Source organism: Sciurus carolinensis, assembly GCF_902686445.1.
Source record: "Sciurus carolinensis chromosome 14 unlocalized genomic scaffold, mSciCar1.2 SUPER_6_x, whole genome shotgun sequence".
Classification (NCBI taxonomy): Eukaryota; Metazoa; Chordata; class Mammalia; order Rodentia; family Sciuridae; genus Sciurus; species Sciurus carolinensis.
This window is the reverse complement of record NW_025920104.1, coordinates 577823-600176: the sequence shown is the minus strand read 5'-3', so window position 1 is coordinate 600176 and position 22354 is coordinate 577823. Positions and strand designations below refer to the sequence as shown.

Here is a 22354-nt window from a genome sequence, read left to right as displayed (position 1 = left end):
TAACTGTCTCGTTTCTCATTTGAAGACAGATGGTATCAGATCTGATCATTTTATCTCAAAATGCAGGGGAAGGCCTCCCCTGGGACTACTTGCCTTGGCCTTTTCAGTCCTGTCTGACCTGGGAGGTTTTCAGGTCTCTTTTAGGCTATTTGAAGTTACAAGTGTGATTTTATCCGAGGTTATCTACAAATGACAATCGCAGCACTCAGCATCGCTGAATGCACTTAACACACCTGGGCAGCTAGGTAGAGTCAATCTGAATATTAAACATTAGTAACTCCTACATTACTTTATGATCGCACCGTGAACAGAGTCTTTGACTTCTCTCCCTGCACCTCCGGGATGCGTCGCCACGTGGGGAGCACTGAACTTGGTTCCCGTGGGATCCTGGGAGAGGGCAATCGAATGCAGAACCCCCTTCCCTTCGTCTAATTTCGGGTCCCGGGGCCTGGGAATCGGCACTTTGACTTTGTAAAAGCCGAGGCAGTCTTTCCTGCTTCTGCTGGCAAGAAGGTGGGGCCGCGCTGGCTGCAGGGACGCCGCAGGAACCCGCGCGCGCTCCCTGGAGGGCTGGGGGCAGGGTTCCAGGAGTCGGAAGCGGCGGGCAGCGCGGGGCCGACACAACCGTCCGGAATCCTCCTCCAGGACTCGCCTGGAGTCCAATAAGGAGGCTCCAGACCTCTGGACAGAGGCCTGGCAGCGCAGCAAGGCAGCACCGGGGCCTTGGCCCGCTCCTCCAGAGTAGGCCCGCTCTGCCGGGCGGCGCCGCCTGCAGATCGTAAGGAGCCGCACGCCACCTCCCGGGTCTGGGCAGCCGCCGTCCGCGTGGTGCAGAGCCCCTGCATGTACCTTCCTGTGCGTCTGCACCGCCCGGTAGGGGCGAGCGCAGGGGCGGGTTCCCAAGAGCGAGATGAGAAGTGCTGGCAGACCCCTGTCGTGCGGGGCCTCAGGTGAGATTTCTCTAAGGTTCACCAGGTCTGCCCCAGTGAGCAGCGAGCTGAACAGAACGTGCGTCCAGGGGACGCTGCCAACCTGAAGCAGGGTGGGCACAGGGCTGTCTGTCTGCAGGGCCTGGCAGAGATCCTGGATGACTGATCTTTTTGAGCCTGTGCAAATGAACTAGGTCTCAGTTCCTTGTTTGTAAAGTGAAATTAATGATATGCATCTCCCGGTCTGATTTCTGCATACAGAGAACGTGGCACTGGGCACTCACTAGATGGCAGGAATGACTGCATCAATGTGCAAATTTCAACAGAAACTAAACTACATTGGCCAAGGTCTGTCCCCTAGCCTATAGATTAGGATGCTGGTCTGCTCATTTTTTCTTAAATTGTAAACAGCCATTTTGGACGAGCAATAAATTTTCAAGTTATGATTCGGAGAGAGGTCTTATTCTTTGCTGACTACCCCTTTCTAGGCAAACTCTCAGTAAGATGTTCTTAGGAATACTTGGGTTGATTTCTAAGTGGAAAGTGATGACATAGTCTCTCAGTCACAGCTCTTTCAAGGTGGGGACTGATCCTAAGGTGGGAGGGGCTCAGGTGAAATCAACTGGGGATAGGGAAAAGGGAACCCAAGTTAGATCAGAGGTTGGTGGAAGTGGGGAGATCTTTATTCTGCAAATCTGGGGAGCCAAGCAGTTAAACTTCCTAAGCCCTCTAGCAGTTAAAATCTGACCAATCAGAAGAATCTGCATATTAGATCTGGGAGGGTGTTGACCAATGAAGTCTTTCTGTGAATCAGAATTGTCCTTGTGACCCCCTCACTGTAGAGAAAGTGAGAAGCTGGACTTGGGGCAAATTTGAGAGAGATCATGGGAGATGTTTTGGGAATTGGCTGGACACCCTGAGTTCAGTAGCACCTGGGTGCAGTGGGTCCATGAATGCAGGGGCTACAGGGAAGTGCTTCTGGTTGGGTGGGTGGGGAGGTCTGCCTTTGGGTATTGGGGCAAGTCTCTGGGCTTGTCTCCCCAACCATCATCCTGTTTGCCACCACACCTTCTGTTGGACATGCTGAGAATGCCCCTGTCTCTGGGGTCCTGGTGACCCTCTGAGTCACCTCCAGCCTGCCCAGGCTGATTGGAAGTGTTTTAGCTTACAATTTAACAGACTTTGTTCTTCTTTGTAGGCTTTAAAGATTGGTGCCCTTTTGGAAAAATGAGGCCTCTAAATCCTGGTGTGACAAGAGTAGGATTTGCTGTCCTGAATCAAGTCACTAAGCTCAGGTCCTGACTCCTCATTGGGGGAAACTACAGAGATGGAAACCCTAAAATCTGGAGGCAAAAAGAGGATCCTTCCCTCCTGGATGACATCCCGGATGACTGAGAGGAGGGTGGTGCCAGTGAAGACCCCCAAGAGGAGGAGAATGGCAGCAGGGTCAGTGACAGCAGGTAAGTCAACCTCTGGTCAGAGCGCTCCTGGGGAAGCTCAGGAGGGAAGAGTACCTCTTAGTGGCCTCAGGCCTGTGGAGTGGGCAGAGTGAGGTAGGTGGAATTTCCCTCCCAGTCTCTGGAGCTCTTAGGAAGGAAGCTGAGCAATCCCCTCAGAGTCGGGTGCCCTCCTCTGGCCCTGTGTGGTTGAGGTCTCCAGTGCCAGAGCCTTGACTGTCAGCACACGTAGGGTGGGCTTGGGATACTAGCCAAGCTCTCCAAAATGCCAGTTGTCAAAATATTAGTATCTACATTTACAACAGAAATTATAACCTCAAGTGGGCAAGTTCAATGGAGCCAGTCACTGGACTTCCTGAATGGTGCCTGCTTATCCTATGGACAGAGCTTTGGGGACAGGTGGATAAGAGCAAGAAGTCGGAAACTGTAGGTGGGTTAGTTGAATGATGGTAATGTGGGGGAGGAGGGTCTTCAGCGGGCCAGCATCATGCAGGAGGGGACATCTCTGCCACTCTTAGACAGGCCGAGGCCCTCAGGACCCTCCCCTCTGGATCCTCCTTCTCTGCCCAGTCCCCCTTTGTGATTGATGAAGGTTTTTTAAATGTGTTCATGCCTTCCAGTCTATTTCAGTCATTTTGGCCTAAAGGCCTGTATCTATGCATGTCCACTATGTGTGTTTCAAGGTGTGACTCTCAGGAGCCGGCCTTGTCCCCAGTCCCAGCTTCTTATTGCGAGTTGGTGGAGGGTAGGAGCCCCTGTGCTTGGCACTGGGTGACCAGGAGGAAGAAATCATGTTCCTGCCCCAAGGAAGGCGCTGTTGTGCTCATCCCTGGTGGGAAGGCCAGGGATGCAACTCTCTTGCTCTCATTTCCTTCTTCCTGTTAGCCTGGAGACCCTCTGTCCCCATTTGTGACTTCAAATCTTTGTTTCAGAACCCCTGCCATGAAGACTGTGTACTGCTTGAATGAAGCAGAAATGATGGATGTAGCTCTGGGGATCCTGATTGAGATAAAGTCAGCTGTGTCCCTTTCTGCTCTTATGACCAGAGACTTCATGGACAGAAACCAATCCAAGGTCCTTGGTCATTGCCAGGGATTCTGCTTCTGTTAGCTGGCTTCTTCCATGTGTTCCTTCCCTTGTTTTTCCCTCATCCATGCTGCCCCTGGCCTTCCCCATGTGGGGTGAGCCTTTGGGACTATATACCTGGAACAGGTGTGTGTGAGGGACAGCATGCACCATGACTCTGTGTTGGTATGTGGCAGGGACACAAAATGTTCACCTGATTGTGTTCTCATAAGGGTCTCAGTCAGCCAAGATCCTTCCCAACTTCTGCACCTCTCCTTAACAAAACGCTGGGGAAGTCATTGGCTTCCTGAAGTAATAATCAGACCACTGTACAGTTGTATGTGCTGTTTTACACAGTGTATTACTTCATTAATCCTCACAATAACACTTGGGATTTATTAATTCAGATACTGTTACCCCCAAGAAGCTGGGACTCAGGGTTTCCTTAGTTCTGTGATGCAGCCTGGGCCCCTCGCATTTTCTCACCTTACATTCCTATTGGTTTCTTCTTTCTGCTCAGCTGTTCCTCACACCCCTGCCTGCTGGTCTCCCAAGTTGGTTCTGATTGCTTAAGGACCTGAGGAGTTTGGGGAGGAGTCCGTGGGAGTGATGCCTGGCCTGGTAATGCACAGTTGCTTCTGGATCTGTCCCACCTCACCAATGGACATTGAGCCTGCCATTTCTTCTAATCCACAGTGCTGCACACAGGAAAAGCCCTGGGAACAGTCATCTCTGGCAGATGATGATAAGCTGGAGCTCTCCCCCATCTGCTCCATATCTCCTCACACAAGTTCTTCTGGGAGCAGCAGTGAGGAAGAGGATGGAGGGAAATATAGGATTGCCTGGGGCTTCAGCCCTTCCCAGGGGATGGAGGCTTCTAGCTCTACCTGCAGAAGCCCCAGGGAGGTGGAGGAAGAAGATGTGTTGAAATATGTCAGGGAATTTTTCAGCTAAAGATAAACTGTTCACTGGACTTTCTTCAGAGAGTTGCTGTGGGTGACTGTGGCCTCCACCCCCACCCCAGGGTGCAGGTGTGACTATCTGTGCTCCCAGCTTTGCCCCTCCCTGGGCCTGGCATCCTAGATCAGAAGCTCCAGGTGCTCTGGGCCTTCCTGGGGGGGCTGCTGTTTCCAGTTGGACAGTGAGGACTCAAAACAAATTCCCATTAGAGTTTCTCCTCATCTGGTACAGAGGGTTGGAATCCCAATTGTCAGTTTTCAACATTCTAAAGAAAATGAGGCCACAGGGTCCAGCTTTTAAGAACCAAAGAGACAATAATGTTCAAGGAAAAGCATGGCTGCTGAATAACTGGTTCCTAGGCTTTCATCAGCATGATCCCTCCCCTTCAGAGCGGTGAGGGCCAGCCTTGAAGACACACAAGCTGCCCACAGTTCCCGCTCCACCTGGGATTGTGAGGTTTTCCATGCAGAGACTGGAAAGTCAGGCCGGCCTCCCTGAGCTGCCACCTCTCTTCTGCCTGGCAGCTTCTACCTTGTTCCTGGGAAGGTTTAAAGCAAGAATGGATTGGGAGCCCAGAGACACTAAGGACAAAAGATCACACCAGAGTCCATGTTTCCACCTCTGTATTCAGTGTGGCTTTGGAAAGGTATAGAATTGAGATTTTCCAACATACAGGTGCCAGAAATACAGAGTTCTCCAATGCATGGGTTGTGGTGCTTCACTCCTTTCCAGTTCTGAGTGGAGATGAGAGGGGACATAGCCTTTGTGTGTGGATCCATTTGGTCTACTCCACCTTCTCTGGACCAAGGATCTGGTGCATCCTGCCCCACCCTCCAGGGTCACAATGATAGGAGTGCATGCCCACTGACTTCTGCTCTGTCCTTTGTGGAGGAACCTTCCAAACCTCTAATTTTCTTTGTACCATGTGTGTTCTTCTGTCTTTATTGGATCCCTTGGGGGTCATTCCTGGGCCATGGAGATGGAGTCCTGGTGAGGAGCTCATTGCAGTAAGCCACTCATCACTGAGGGAGGAGTGAGGATCGTAACCAGAGCCTGAGGGACACTAGGTGCTCTTTCATTATGATCCTATTTGTTCCCATAAACCATCAATAGTTCAAGTTTGGCAGTCTTACAGATCATTCTGCAGATCTGGCTCCATGACAGGAATCTTCACCTCCATACCCTCGTGAAGCTAGAGGAAGAACTGCCCAGATGGGTTAAATAAAACAGGAATTCATGTGACAATGATGCATGTGATTTTATGACATCCTCAGAAGTCCTAATGTAGAGACAATCCTACACTAAGAAGCCACAGGTGGCCCTGTCTTTACTGCCTTCATTTCCTTGACACTGGGGTTCCAACTGCTCTGCAGAGTTCCATCTCATGGAGCTTGAGAGCAGCATTAGCTATGAAAGAAGGTGGCAGAGAAGATGAGCCAGCCTCTGGTTCTCTGACTCTTCTCTGAGCATAGTGAGAACTAGTCCTCACGATCACTTAGGCCTTTAGGTAGGCCTAACAGCTCTCCAGCTGGCACTTGTCATTCTTGACCCTTGGAGGGAACACAACCATGGCAATAAGTAACAGAACACATAAATTCTGGGCCAGGCCAGAGCTAGGAAGCCAGACCCCAGGAGAGAGAGGCTGACCCACCTCCACACATAGGAGAGGAAGAGGCCCAAGCCACCAGCTAGTGGCACAGAGGACACTGCCAAGAAGCTAACTGCCAGCTGCCACTCCCCCTCATCACCATTGTACTAGGTGAGGAGGAGAGTCAGGGGGACAAAGAGTGTGAGGACCAGGGCACCATAAACACCAAGACTGGCCAGGGCCAGACCAACCTGAGACACACCCCAGGCCTCCAGCTCAGGGAAATGTAGACACTGGAGGGAGTCCATGTCCTTGTTCCACAGGCAGAAGTCCTAGAAGCCAATTCTCAGGCTGGGCAGGTCAGCAAGTTTGCCAGCCTTCCAGAGGAGAGCATAGAACAGCAGGGAGATGACCACAACCACTAGGATCATGATGTCCATGAAGAGAAGATGGTCACCCTGCAGGGGCCTGGGGATGGCCAACACTCTCCCGCTTTGCAGGGGACCTGAAGGGAAGTCACACCAGTGTGTCCAGCTCTCCCTCTGCTCACACCCTGCATCTTCACAGGCTCACAGTCTGTCTTTGGCAATCTTTTCCTAACCCACCCTACCAGGATAGGTAGTCCCAGGAAACATATAGCCAGGACCCACTCATGAGTGATCATCTGCCCCTTGGGTTTAAGGTCAGGAGGAAAAGTCTCTTCCAGACTGCTGTGAAGGCCTGAAATGTCCCCACTTAAATGTCCTTGGGTTAAAGGATTTTCTACAGCCTAAATGCCAGAAGCCATTGGAAGCACTCCTGAGGGAACTTCTCATCCTTACAGTGGGTGGGTTTGACGGTGGAGGACAAGGGTCACTGTCAGCAGGGTTCTGAAGGTTGTGGAAGGTATGGAAGAACTGTGGAGCCATGGCTTTCACTGTAACTTTAGTGACAACCACCTGGAGAGCCATAAAAGCCACACATCAATTGAATCTGCACTTCTGCACTTGGCATGGGCATTGGTGTGTTTTCAAAGCTCTGAAACACTGGGATGTGAACCTAGGCCAAGGACCACTGCCAGCCCTTCTCTCTAATGTCACTTGCCCTGTTTTTAGAACTCAGTAATGGGCCACACATTATGTCACCTGCTGATGAAATTCCATGCCAGCACTCATTTCTTTGAAAACATCTACAATTTTTTTTCTGAAAACAACAGTTATATATACGAGTTCTAGAACATTTAGAAAATGTTTTAAAAGAAAAAGAAAACCTTTTATCCCATCACACATACAGAACCAACCACTGTTAATATTTCAGTAATATTTTCCTATATGTTGATATATTTTATAATAACCATTGTGTTCAACATAACACTTTTTTCACTGAAAAGCCCGTGTTATGGAGTTAACAATTACACTAGCAATTGACAAGTCATCTCCATTTTTCACCACTGTGATAGTGAAGATGCTTGTAGGAATCTTGTTTGGAATCTGATTTTTCCTTGGGTTAGATATCTAGAAGGGCCATCACAGTCAAGGTAAGCACATCATAGTGATCGTGCAGCATCTTGCCAAATTGACCTATTGAGACTTGCTAATTGCAGTCCTTCTAGGTGTATATAAAAGTGCCCAGGGACTGGGGTTGTGATTCAGTGGTAAGAGCGCTTACCTAGCATGCATGAGGCACTGGGTTCATTTCTCAGCACCACATATGAGTAAGCTAAATAATGAAATAAATGTTCATCAACAACTGAAAAAGATTTTCAAAAAAATAAAATAAAAGTGCCCATTTCATTATACTCATTATTTGAAAAAAAATTTTCTTTCTACTATTTTACTCAGAAGAGTGTATTCAAATTGGCCTCTAAAACAGTAGCCTGCACCCTGGAGCTTCATCTATGCCCATTTTCCACATAAGTAAACCAGCTTTTTACATCAAGAGTGGCAAGGGATGCAGAGCTGCAATCTGTGTGATGCATGCACTGGAGCCCAGATACCAACTGGTGCTGTGATACCAAGTGGTGCCCTGTGAGGCGTGCCCAGGAGTGCCAGGTGGGGTCCAGCAGTAAAGTGTGTGGTAGCCACTGGTGACCTGGGGAAGAACCCAGAGACCCTAGGGATCAGCTCCTCAGGGGTCTGTGGGGAGCAGCCCCACTGTCCCACAGCCACCTGATTCTATTTGACACATTTGTTCTGCAAAATCAGAAAGGGACCAAGTGGAACAAGGCTCACAGCAAGGAGAGCTGCATTCAAAGGACCTAGAAATGAGAATAGGGATTCATCAGAGCATTGTACAGAGAGAGACGTGGTGGTGAGCAAGCCCTTGTCAGGACAGCGAGCACCTGAATCTGTGCTGCCACCCCAGGTACTGGGCAGCCCTGAACAGCCTGCTCTGCTCCCAAATTGGAATGGAATCTCAAATGTTTGTTTTATTCAGTTTCCAATGTTCTAGAGAAAATGAGGTCATGTAGTCCAACTTTTAAGAACCAAAGAGACAATAATGTTCAAGGAAAAGCATGGATGCTGAGGAACTGTGGTTTCTAGACTTTCATCAGCATGATCCCTCCTCATCAGTAGCCCTTGCCCCTCCAGCCAGCCTCAGAGACATAACAGCTCTGGCCTGTGCCTTCCTTCCCTCCAGAACATTCCCAAGGTATTTTGCATGGTTTTGCATACTTAGCAAATTTAATAACAGCCTACACTTACATTTGTAATGGGTTTTGGTATTTGAGGAAGTGGGATGGATTTCTAGGGTGGAGACCTGATTTACACTGCTGTGCTACAGAAAATAAGACCCATGAACAAAGCAGGATAGGAGAGGGGTACTGTTTAAATGTCCCCTCCCATTTCTCCCGTTTGCATCCTAGTTCAATTGAAACACCATTATCATCAAACATTTTTGACTTGAAGACAGAGCATAACTTAACAAAAATTTCATGACTCTTCAGAAAAGAGTGTTTGTCAGCCACCTCACACTGCAGCTCCTGCCACAGGCAGGGAGCCTGTATTTAACTTCTTTATTTTTTCCCCCAGTGGACTTTTAGAGGTTTCAGATGGAGAATGAAGCAAAATAAAACTGGAACCAAGAAATACAGGTGCGTGGAGGAGGTGGCTTGCTTCTCTTCCTCACCTCTGGATGTGTGCAGTCAGGTCCTGCTCCCATGGTCAGGGATGGAGGCTCTCTGCCATCTGCTTCCACTTAGAATTTGAAATTGCAGTCTTCCACTGAGCCACAGCTCCTCTCTGTCCTCCATTGTTGCTTTGCGTGGCCCACCGTCTGCTCAGGCTGTGTCCACCCTCAGTCACTCCCCAACTCCCAAAGTCCACCTGACTGCCTCTATAAAACCTTCTGTGCTTCCTGAGCATTCCTGGATGGTCTTTATTATGGACACAAAGAGGAACTTTTTTTTTGAATGAATGAATAAATGAAAATGCGCTTGGTGTCCTTGTATTTCACTGACGTGTGCTATGTACACATTGTAACCAGACAGTGGAGTTTCTCGAGTGAGATGCCATCTTCTTGTCCCACACATTCCCAGCACAGTACCGGGATGGTCCATTTGTGCTTCCTACTGGAAATACGCAGACTTTAGTAACCAGGTCCTGACAGGTTAGAGGCTGGTCTTTTCCTAAACATTTCACTTGACAGTGTCAAGATACGTGGTTGGAAACCCATGACACTCACTGTTTGCCCTGCCCCATAGTCCTGTTTTTTTTTTTTTTTTTTATTTTTTTAACAATCCTGGTGATCATGTTCTCATGACAATGAGCTTTTTAATTCCTTTTAATGACCAGCCAGTGCTTCCTTCAAAGGGCAAAAGGGTAGACTGCTGAGTCATTGTAGCCATTTTTTAGATGAACTTTTTACTGTTTATAAGTAATACGTGCCAGTTGCCGAAAACTAGAAAATATTTGAAAGTGTAGAAAAAAGACTAAAACCCATTGTAATTCCTGGTCATAGAAATAGCCACTCTTGACACTCTTTAAGGTTGTTTTATAAGTCAGGATCACATAAATATATGTTTGCATTCCACTTTGTGAACATCATTGTAAAATAAATGTTTCCCTATATTCTAGAAATGTTTCCTAAATGACACTTTTAAGGGCTTCATATAGCCATATCAGAGCTTAAATTGTTATAAACTGTATTTTATAACATTATTTTATAATAATATAATGATATTGTGACTATGTGAATCAATTTATCCTCCCAGCAGCAGTGTAAGAGAATGCTTATCTGTTTTTCTAATTTTTCTCCCAGCTTTTCTTTTTTTCTTTTCTTTTCCAGAGTAATGGTGTCACTATTCTGTCCCAGGCTAGCCTTGAACTCTTGGGCTCAAATTGTCATCCTGCCTCAGCCTCCCAAGAGCTAGGACTACAGGCACATGCCATTGTCCCCAAGAAAGCTTGTTCCCTAGAATTGCATATTCTCAAGTACTTTAATCTTAGTGAGAGATGACTTTTATTTTCTTTCAGAGTTAGTAAAGTTCAATATTTTCAAGTAATGACCACCTATATTTCTTCTTTTAAGAAGGGCTATTCTTTGCTGAATCTACACCAAGTCAATTTTGACAAATCTAAGCAGTCAAATTTATATCAATGAATCAAACCACTCAAGTTAATATTGAGGAATCTATCAAGTTGAGTTGATAGAATCAAATCTACTTAGATGAATCAATATTGATGAATCTACACCAAAGGGTCTATATCAATAAATCTACCCCAACTGGTAGATATCAATGAATCTCACCTACGGATCCATATAAATGAAACTACTCTTAAGTGTGAATATCAATGAATCTACATTGATGGGTTGATATTGGTGAATCCCTCACATCAAATCAAAATGGACAAATCTACCCCTTAGAGTTGATATTGACCTATTTACCCCTTTGAATCAATATTGACCAATCTACCCTGAAGAGACAATATTGATGAATCTACTTAATAAGTGGATATGAATGAATATACCTGATGGGTGGATATCAATGAATCTACCCTGCTGGGCAGATACTGATGAATCTGCCTCTATAGGTTGATATCTATGAATCTACCCTGATGTGCTGATATGGGCAAATCTACCCCAACTGGTCACTGTTGATGAATCTACATTGACCACTCAATATTAATGAATCCATAAGTTGATATTGACACATCTACTCCAATGAGTTGATAATGAGGAATCGATACCAAAGAGTTGATAACAATGAATATACACTGACTAGTTGATATTGGTGAATCTACACCAAGGGACAATATCAACAAAACTACACCAACCAGTCGATATCAATAAATCTACCCAACTGGTCAATATTGATGAATCTATACTGACCAATCAATATGGATGAATCTCTACCAATGAGTGATATCAACAAATCCAAATTGTTGAATCAATATTGACAAATTGATATCAACAAATCTACAGTGAAGTAATAAAATTGACAAATTTGCATTGATGGATCTACACAGATGTTTTGACGTGATGAATCTACACAGTTGAGTCAATATCAATGAATCTACAATGATGTCACGAACTGATGAATCTACAAAATTTGATATTCATGAAACTACACTGGATCAATACCAACAAATCTTCCCTCTTTATTCAAATTTGATGAATGTACAGTGATGAGTAAAATCTGATAATCTACACTGAAGCATCTATACCAATAGTCAATATCAAAAAAATTACACCAATGAACCAATGCAACAAATCTACCTCATTGAGGTGATATTAGTGATAATACCCTGATGAGTAAATATTGAAATACCTATTCTAACAAGTTAACATTCATGAATCTATTCCAAAGTCAATATCGACAAATCTATACCAATGATGCAATATTGATGAATCTACTCCATCAAGTTGATATCAAATAATCTACCCTGACCATTTGTTATTGAGGAATCAGCTCCTACCAGTTATTTGTCACAAGTGGCTCCTATATCTTGCAGAATGTTTAGGGTGATATGAAGGTGTTTTGCTCTAATAAGGACTCTTGTTGGATCTGTAGTGTAGTTTCAGGATTGAGGGTGATCATGAGGAAGATGAAGCCCTGACAAAAATTTTGGAACTTTTCTTTCCTCACCTAAGTTGAGGAAAGAAGCTAGAGATTGAATTAATATCCATCAGGCCTAAATGATTAAGTCTTCACAAATGTCTGTACAAGATGTGGTCACAGAGTTTTTGAATTGCTGTACACAAGCAAGCTTAAAGAGAATGTTGCACCCCAACTCCATGTGGGCAGAGTCTGTTGCACTGGGGACCCTGTCAAGTCTAATCCTGTGAACCTTGTCATTTGACCATAATTTTGTCTTTTATAGAATGTCATCAGTGGTGGACCATACAGCATCTTGTTTCTTCAGGTGATTTTATTGTACTTAACAGCACAATAGGTAGGACGCATCTGTGTTTATTTGTAACTTTGTGATTTATTTCTTTCTATTGTGGATGGTTTGTGCATTCAGCTACAGAAAGGTATTTGCATATTTTATCTAATCAGTATCATAGATCTGATGTGTATAATTGCATGGTAGTTTTGGTTAGGCATGCTTTTTCAGAGCATGTTTCCAAATGCAGATTAATTATGGGCACAGAGTTGGGTCAGAGATTAAATTTGATTTGCCTTAGAAGGCACTGACACACCATCTTCAAAAGTGACTGCATCATGTGTCTCCAACAATGCCTGAAAATGCTGGTGTTCCATATCCTACTTTTTCACTGTAATGACTTCTTAGAGTTTACCAGTGGTAATTGCAGTGCCAAGCTACTATTGTTTCAATTTATTATTTTCTAACATGATAAGATAGTGTGCATCAATGAGAATAACTATATTCTGATTTTTTACTTTCTTGTTCAGGTGTCTGGTCAGATATCTACTTTTGGGCATTAGAGATTGAACCCAGGGATGAGTAGTCACTGAGTCACATCCCTAGCTCTTTTTTTGTTCTTGTTTTGGTATTTTTATTTGAGATAGTGTCTCCTTAAGGCTGGTCTCAAATTTGAAATCCTTCTGCCTCAGACTTTTGGGCAATTGGTATCATAGGAATGCAACCATTCAGTTGGAAAAAAATGTTAAATTTTTAAGTCAGTGTTATTGGTATATTTCTTCTGTCCATTGGCTTTAGGTAGCATGTGTTAAAACTAATGACCAAGGGACAGATATGTCACTCTGTCTTAGAGAAATGATCCATTATGTGTGAGGCCATGTGTTTGATCCCCAGTACATGAACACACATACACAGACACACATACACACACACACACCCAACACTAAGTCTAAGATCACATAGATTTTTATGTTTTCCTTCTGGAATATATTTAGTTTTCTTAAATTTTAGTTTTGGACTACAATGGGCTATTTTGGGTATTAGTTTTCTTTTGTGCCTACATTCATTTCACTCCATATAGTTTGCAAACACTTGGGGCACATATTGCATTTTAAAAATATCATGAGAATGGATTTCATTTGAGCATAAATGCTATTTGTGCAGCATTCCATTACCAGAAAACATGTTGTGTAATTAGCAAAGATAAAATAGTAGACTTACAACTGTGGGAGAGGATGTTATATCAAGAGGTTTTTACTCCTCTCACTATTGGAAAGCAAAGAAAACTCACATGACAAGTCCTTAAAATATTCACAGTGTTGTATATGATGTGTCACTATACATGTATGATGCTACAGATGATTCACTTTGAATTTCTGAGAGCCACATTGTTCTGCAATCTACAGAAGCATCCACCTCTCTCCTGAAAATACTGTGTACCTCAGAGGGGATCTGGTTTCCGTGTTTCATGAAGTACTTCAGAGAGGAAATAAAGTTCAACTGGTACCCCAAGTGAGTATGTGGTCAGCACCCGTGGCCCAAGCACATGGCCAGAATGGGACTCTGTTACCAGTGCCACAGCATAGACTGGACCCTCATGACTTCAGCTCCGAGTCATCACTAGAGTCCTCGGCTGGAGTGGGGCCACAGCTGGCTCTGTGGAGGGCCCATGAAGAAGAAGATACATCTGCAGGTGTTAGAGAATTTCCTCCTGTCCAGGACTGCTCCTAGTGAACCTCACCTGGGAGCAATCAGAGAGGTAAGAAAGAGAGCACTGCCTGGAAACAAGAGTGCACGTTCCCAGAAGACTCCACAAGAAACAAAAGGACCCAAACATGCCCAATAACTGAAATAGTACAGAAGTCATCCATTCAAACCATGAAAACATGAGGGTCTATGTTCTGCTTCTCTGGGAGAATCCCATCAGAAATAAAGCAATTAATTGAATGGACCATTCCTAGTCATACACAGGGTTCCATGCCACTTGGGGTTTTGTCCTTCAAATATGAACTGCAGTCTTGCGCCTGAGACCAACCAAGTAGCTCCAAAGTCCCAGCATTTTTGTCAGAATTATCATACCCTGAGTGCACAGGTACAGATGCAAGAACCCAAGAAGTGACAGATGTAGCCTATACTGACTCGCTGCACCTTGGTAACCTGAGGCCAGAAGGTACTGTCTGTGGGCATTGTTTCTATGGGTTCTCAATTTTGGGCTTTCATTGACTGTCCTGGGTTCCATATTGTGTGTTTAAGCATTGATTTTGCATAATTAGGTTGCAACAGGGAAACTGTGGTCATGAATATATCATTAAATAATGTATTATTTTTTTCTAGGTGGGTCTAACTCCAAGGAAATCATTGTTTTAAAATTTTTTTCTAGTGTTTTTCTATTGAGAATTTGGCACATTACACCTTTGTCTTGGATGCGATAGTCACCCAGGGAATTGTAAAACCCTCAGAGCTTGGTGCCTCAGTGATTAGAACTGGTGATGCTGTCCTTTAAAGTGTAAAAGCCTGCACTGGGCTGATTTGGTACAGAACCACATTGAGGATATTGGTAGAAACATGTATTGGAGGCAGGGGACTAGCATTCAGGTAGGCTTTATTGAGGTACTTGTTCATGGGGCTTATTTGTTAAGACAGTAAATCTGTCACCTTCTGAATTAAACCAACTGGAAACAAGACCCATCACCCCATTTCTGTGAGTTCTTATTTTCTCCTGTTTTGGATAGTTAAGTAAAAAATCCCAGCATGGGAATTTTGAGGCACTTTTTCAGGAGTGTCCAACAAAGAGAAACTATCACCAGCTCCACTTGTTAACTTAATTGTTGTGTATAGTAACATGGAAACTGATTTAACTTTAGCCTAATACTATAAGATGAATAAATTTAGGATCAGGAGAAAAAAGGAGAGAAATTTTCATGTGTTTGACTTCTATCAGTTTAAAAACCAGGGATGATTTTCTGTTTTAAAATTTATTGGAGCTTGAGGGTGCATGAAGTCCAGCACCATTCAGAGCTACAGTTCTTTATTAGGGTGATTTTCCCCAAATTTATTTCATTCCCCAGTAAATTTCATGGAACACTGAAACAGTTAGCAATGCCCTATCTTGGAATCCATCCCACAGGAGTGATTATGTATATGGATGTGAATTTTCAAGTCTTTTTCAGGACAGATGTCTATCATCTGCCTCCCATCTTTGGTGAGAAGGTAATGAGCAGCAAATTTGCTATGTGTGCACAAGGAAGGTTGTTCTGAATGTCCTGGGATGGGTAGGTAATTCCTGAAGTTTCTTAGGGAAAGGGAATATCACCTCCTTGTGTTCCATTCAACAGTGAAAACAGACAGTTCAGTGAAGATGCATTTTGTTAGTATTTGTCCCTTGCAGGGAGTGGTCTCCTATTCTTTATGCAGTCCTCAAAACTGAATTGTGTGTTCTTTCTGTTCCAGTAACCTTAGCTATTGAATCAATATTGCCTTCTGGAGCTGAAGAAATAGCTTGTTTTGGAGAGTGCTCACCTAGCTTGTGTAGGGCCATGGTTTGAATCCCTGGCCTCTCAGACTGGGGTGGGGGTGGGGATGGGGGTGGAAGGACAAAAAAAAAAAAAACTCTTTTAGGAACTGAAGAAATATTGCCTTCTGAAATGGGCCTTTTTTCCAAATTTTAGTTGAAATCATAGAAGGAAACTATCTATCTTCAACTGCACATAAAGCAAAAGGAAGTGGCTTGCAGGGTCAGGATGTGGTGGCACATTCATGTAATCCCAGAAGCTTGGGAGGTTGAGGTAGGAGGATCCCAATTTCAAAACCAGCCTTAGAAATGGTGAGGTGCTAAGAAAATTCAGTAAGAATTTGTCTCTCAATAAAATTCAAATAGGGCTCAGGATATGGCTCAGTGGTTCATTGCCCCTGAGTTCAATCCCCGTACCCACCCCAATAAAGAAGTGGCTTGTTGCCAACTGAGAGAAGAAACAAAGCCTTTCCCTAAAGTCATAGGCAAAATGAAGTCCTCTCCCATGGTTATTACCATGATATTGAAAAAACTCTTTGGCCATTTTACACTATCCTTTCATCTTGATATAATTTGTGAATCAGTAAATTTTATAACCCAAATATTTTCACCTACCTTAGGCACTTAAAACTGAATCACAGCAATTTCAGTTCCTTGCCACTTCAAGGTGTCCCCAGGCCTCTGTGAGCTGCCACACCAAGTATTTCCACAAAGCTCTAGAATTCAAGCAGTGCTTTCTGCACTGAGAATATGGAAACAGACAAAAACAAGACATCCCATGAATCCACTTTAGAAGCAAAATCTGATGACCCCTGTTGATTTCTGTATCTTTGAAACAAGATGCTGATGTAGTTTCATTAATAGGGGAGGGAGCTGCTGCTCTTGGGCACCAGGATACTGTGGTGTTTGTGGTCCCTTGTTATGTAACCACATTATACTATTGGAAGAGAAATTGGGATATTTCTACATTGCACAAGAAGACATTTGCAGGTCTATGGCAAGGGGAGGCACTTTTTAGATGCTCTAGTATGTATTCCATTTTAGAGCTACATTCCACAGAACAGATATTATATCAGTTTTAGATTCTGTTGTATGGGTAATACATTACATTAAGAGCTAAGTGCAGGTATTGTATTATCACAAAATATTTTATCATGGATAATATTTTTGTATAAAAAACTATAGGTAGCTATTACATTTGTTATGGATGCTACAGCACTCATCTTTTAAAAGTATCCTAGTTGTATGGAATCTATTTTATTTATATTAAATGCAGTACTGTGGTTTATGTAATAGTATTAAAACCTTAGGCAATTATATTAGTTGTACTTGCTATAGTATGAATAATGCATCAATATTAAAAGACACAGGACAGATATTGTAACAGTTTGAAATGTTATACTATAGATATCATATTAGTATTAAGGATCATACATCAATAGTTATGTCACTTTTAGAAGTTCAAGTATGCATATCATGTTAGGATTAAAGTTAACATGGATGCTAATACATTTATTTAATAGTATCTCATGAATATTCTATTAGTTCAATACCCACAATGCAGATATTACCATAAGGTGTATAATATACATATCATGCTAATACTAAATGCTGCAGAGAACCTGTTTGCTAGTTTTAGGTGTTATGTCAAGGATAATAAATGAACATTAGATGGCCACTATGAATATTATAATCATCTTTAAGGTCCCAAGGAATCTACTGTATTAGTTTAACATGGAATAGTAAGAATATTTCTTTATCTTTAAAGACCACATGTCAATTATTATTTTTAGAGGGTACAACAAATATATCATATTCATATTAAGAGGCCAAGCCAGTGAGCTATTATATTATGTTTGTATTTTATAGATTGGAAAGGATTTTACTATGAACAGGCAGAGACGAGTGATTACAGCAGTTTTGATGCTACAGTATGAATTCAATGTCAGTATTGAAAGACCAAGGAACAGTTTATTTTTTGTGTGTTGCTGAGGATTTAATCCAGTGCCTCAAATGTGTTAGGCAAGTGCTCTAACAATAATTTACAACTCCAGCACAAAAGAATAGTTTTTATAATAATTCACAACTCCAGCCCAAAAGAATAATTTTTATATTAATTTCAGAGGCCATTTTCCATATTACATATATTTGAAAGGACTCAGTGAAACTATTCATTTTGGATGCAAAGTGATTGATAATATTTTAGTATTAAAACCACAGGGCAACTACTATATTAGTTATAAATGCTAATGTATAAATATTATGTTAATACTAAAGGATGAAGTGCATACTGAGGATATTATGTGAGTATCAGCATTCACAGTAAGGGAAAAATTAGTGTATTCAGTCACAGTGAATGTATTTTGTTAGTGTCAGGTTCCAGAGTGAGGATATTATGCTAGTGTCAGAAGTCAAGTGTAAGCATTATATGAGTGTCAGATGCTAAAGTGAGGAGTATTATGTGAGATTCTTGGGTCAGAGTTACAACATTATGAGAGTGTAAGTGGTCAAATGAGGTAGGTTTTGGATTTTGTTTTGCTGAATATTCATGTGTGGAAAAGCATGATACTCATGATGATCTCATTCACAAAAATGGTATGTTGTGTATGCATACTCATGATCTAGAAGGCATGTTCAACTAAGCTGCTTGCAAATGAATAACTTTGTTCTTTGCTTGCATTTTTAATTTTTCTATAATTTACATATTAACTTTTTCAAAAAAATAAATGCTATTTTTAAAAAAGATGTCAAATGAGGATTATATGTGAATATGAGGGTCCACATGTCAAATATTTTGTGAGTGTCTTATGCTACAGTGAAGATACTACATGAGTGTTAGACCTCAAGGGAAAGAAGTTGTCAGAGACAAGGCAGTATTCAGCATCTAAGGGGCACAAGTCTTCATTGTTCTTGAATCAAAGCAAGAATTTGGAAGGGGGAGGCTGAATTCAGTTAGGATTCTATCATAAAATTCCAGGTGAAAGTCAATGAGGATGTAAGGCTGTTCACAGTGGGACAGGGTCAGAGGAGATGTATCTGCAGGACTCAGGGAATGCCATCAACAGGACAAGGGGACTAACTTGGGGTTAGGAAAAAGTGGAAGTTGTGCATGAAGAGGGTAAAGGACAGAGTAAGCTCATGGGTAAAGAGTTAAGAGTTCATTTGCCACCATGTTGAGATTGAGGATGCTGTAAAACATTTGGGTGTAAGTATCCAGGTGGAGCTGGAAAGAAGGAGAGTTTGGGGCTGAAGAGAAGTTAGGGAGTCATCCACATGTAAGGGAGAGTTAAAATCATGGAAGTGGATACAGTCACTCAGAGGTTCTGCAGCCCAGGGAACTATGGGTTGGGTGGTCAGGGAAGTTGTGGGATGAGTTGTTGAAAGACTGGTAGTTTGAAATTCTATGGTTCTCTGTGCATGATAGATGAGCTCAGGATAAAACAAGTAAAGTGATGCTCACAAGGGGTAGTTATGGAGTATCCAAAACCAGATCAAGGGGGTATATAGAACTGAGGCTAAGGATTCTGTCATTTTCTCTTTCCCTGAAACTGTGACTTTTGAATAAATATGCTGTTTTAAGGTAATGATTTTGTGGCAGTGCACAGAACTGATGGGAAAGGGGAACTTGAGGAAGGTGGACTGGGTTAGGTAGGTGTGTAGGATACCTTCTCTAAAGTGATAGTGGTTGAGTACAGAAGGAATTGAAATGAGGGGATACCCAAGAGCATAAATTCCAGGAAGATTCAGAGGCCATGGCATTATGCATCATGGCAACTGAGACATGGGGTGGTGGACAGAGCCATGAGCACAGTGATCACACCTTGTTTTAACCTTGTTTGTAGCACCTGAAACATACTTGTACCCTCAGTGTTCGTGGAGGGAATAAATGATACAGTTGACAAAAAATAAAGTTTAAGAAACAGTGAATGTAGAAAGATGATGGTGAGTTCAAGTTTGAGCATGGGCAATGGAAGTGGAGAAGTCAGTGAAGGGTGAGGGGACACTATGGGACACACTCAGATTTGTGCCTGGATTCAGTCCATCAAGTTTTGAGTTCTGAGTACTATAGGAGAATAAAGACTACAGAAAGAAGTAGCAGAAAGTTAAGCAAATTACCATAAGATGAGGTGGAACATGCTCAAAGTTAAGGAAAAAAATGGGTTTACGCTGTGTTCTAAAGACACAACAGGGAGAGAAAGTCCATCTGGTTGAGGAAGATGAGGAATATCTCCTTTAAGGAGGTGGCATTTAGATGGGCAAAGGGAGGTAGGAGTAGGGAAGAGGGCATCGCAGGACTTGATCCTGGCAAAGGGTCATGCGCAAGGGCCCAGGTGGGCACATATGGACAAGGCCAACTCTCCTTGTTTGGCCAATGTGTGGGCTTTTTAGTTGACTAAGTATTAAGTAGAAAATTAAGTGGAGATGAAAAGTGAGTTCCTCGTAGGAGGGTCCTTTCCTTTGCCAATAAATGCTCAGGTGCTTCCTTCCCTGACAGCCTGCAGGATCAGGAGCCCCCTATGGCCACTTGTTTAAACAAGCATTATGGGTAGAGGAAGAGAAAGTGAAAGCATGGGTTTTGCTTGTGGCTCCTTTATTTAGCACTTTCCCTCAGTCAGCCTTGCCTGCCTGGCTCCCCAAGTTCATGGGGAGAGGTTATAAAAGCTCACACTCTTCCAGAAATTACTCAGTGCAGGATTTATAGGAACTTTCCTTTTAAAAGTAACCAAATAACTCTTTAAGGCTACAGGGTCCCTAGGGAGAACATAGATATGTGGGAGGAGTGGGAGATGTCACTTCACAATGTTTATTTACATACATTGTAGAAGGCATTTCAAACATATTGAAGAAGGCAGTGGATCTGAGGTATTTATCCCTTGGACAGCAATGTGCAGCTTCTTATGTCCAGACAGTTGTAGGTACTGATTTTAGACAATGGAAATATGAATCCTAACTCTTTAATTATTAACTCAAGGATTAGAGAGTAATAGGTGGGTATTTCTGATCTTATTTGAGAGAAAGTTAGCTCTTTTGTGCTTTTGAAAACTGTCTTTTATTTTGATACTGGACATTGAACCCAGGGCACTTTACCACTGAGAGCTACATCCCTTGTTCATTATTATTATTGTTGTTATTATCATTATCATTATTATTATTATTATTATTTTTAGTAGTAGTAGTAGTAGTACTTGTTGTACTAGTAGTAGTGGAAGTATTGAGACAGGTTCTTACTAAATTGCTTAGGGCACTACTTAATTTCAGAGGTTAGCCTCAATCTTATTATCCTTCTGCCTCAGCCTCCCAGGTTGCTGAGATTACAGGCATGTGCACCACCCTACCAGACTGAGGACTATTTTCTTAGTCTTTGAGAAGTCTTCATTGGTGGATGAACCAGGAGACCCTAAATACCCTGGTAATTAAATGTTAATGTAACATACTGTGTTTGGATCCTGGCTCTGAAGTAACATGCAAATACTAGTTCTTGGGTCACATGAGCCTGTGGCTTTGTGCTTGAGAGCACAGCTAATTCAGTTTTGTCCATCTGTTTCAGAGCATTAAGTACTTCTCAATATATAATTGAGATTCTCATTCATAAATAGATGAAATACAGTTAGTAATGTCCACTTTTAGTTACTGATTTATTTATTCATTCAAACACATTTAAAAAGCACTAGGTGTGAGTTGAGTGTAGTTGCCAGGACTTGTTCAACATCCTGTGTGCTGGACACTTCTACAGGGTTTAGATGGATCATCCAATTTATTCTTCCCACCAAACCTGTAATGTAGGTATGGTTTATTCTCCCCATTTTACAGATGTTGAAATTGAGGCTCAAGAGGTTAGGTAGCTTGCCTGAGATTTCCTAGCTAGTAAGTTTGGTTCTGAACCTGGCACAACTCATGCTCAACAGTTAATTCTCAACAGTTAGGCCAGTGGTCCTGGCGTACTTGCAAAACTGCCTTGCCTGAAACAAATGAGAAGCTTATTCAAAACATGTATTTACCTAGTAACCTCATAGGTCATTGAATATGTAGGAAATGCCAGAGTCAAATGATTTGGTATAAATTGTTTCCTTTCAGCATTTCATCTTCAAAGAGATTTAGATGTTTGTTTCTGTTCCACTGAGCAGAGCAGACCTTTCATTTCAGGTTTAAGCCCAAATGTTCTTGATAATTAATGAAATTGCTTAGACTAATTTTAGGGAAAAATAACATGTTGATGACCATAATGATGCAGTCCCAAATGCTGGCACTTCACTGTGGTTCTTACAGAAAACACTGTATTGATAGCACAATGCAGAGGGACTCCTAGTCACCAGAGCTGCAAACCCATCCTGGGCTGGGGAGTTTTCCTCTGCTGAGAATTAAAGCCTGGCAGATTTAGCAGGCAGAGAATCCTGTTTCTTGTCTTCTTTCTGGCTTGTGGGCCAGGTCTCCTGCTGCCTACATGAAAGCAAATGCCAGTGTGGCACTCTCCTGAGAGACTCAGGATACTTGAAGACTTGAATCTTCATCCAACCTGACAAAAATCACAACATATA

The 22354-nt window shown here is 42.7% G+C and overlaps 1 protein-coding gene and 1 pseudogene across 2 annotated transcripts; one reads left to right on the top strand and one right to left on the bottom strand.

Moving 5' to 3' along the window:
* The first annotated feature begins 2256 nt into the window (after positions 1-2256).
* LOC124973096 (cell cycle regulator of non-homologous end joining-like) lies at positions 2257-4405 on the top strand. Of its 2 annotated transcripts, none has more exons than XM_047537262.1 (3): positions 2257-2393; positions 3319-3406; positions 4160-4405. In XM_047537262.1, the coding sequence occupies exons 1-3, from the start codon at positions 2257-2259 to the stop codon at positions 4403-4405; spliced, it is 471 nt and encodes a 156-aa protein (XP_047393218.1). The 2 variants fall into 2 exon arrangements, with proteins under 2 accessions (XP_047393218.1, XP_047393217.1); XM_047537261.1 differs by having other exon boundaries at positions 2257-2399; positions 3316-3406.
* A 1519-nt stretch (positions 4406-5924) lies between these two features.
* LOC124973132 (transmembrane protein 140-like) lies at positions 5925-6907 on the bottom strand (annotated as a pseudogene).
* Between the last annotated feature and the right edge of the window lie 15447 nt (positions 6908-22354).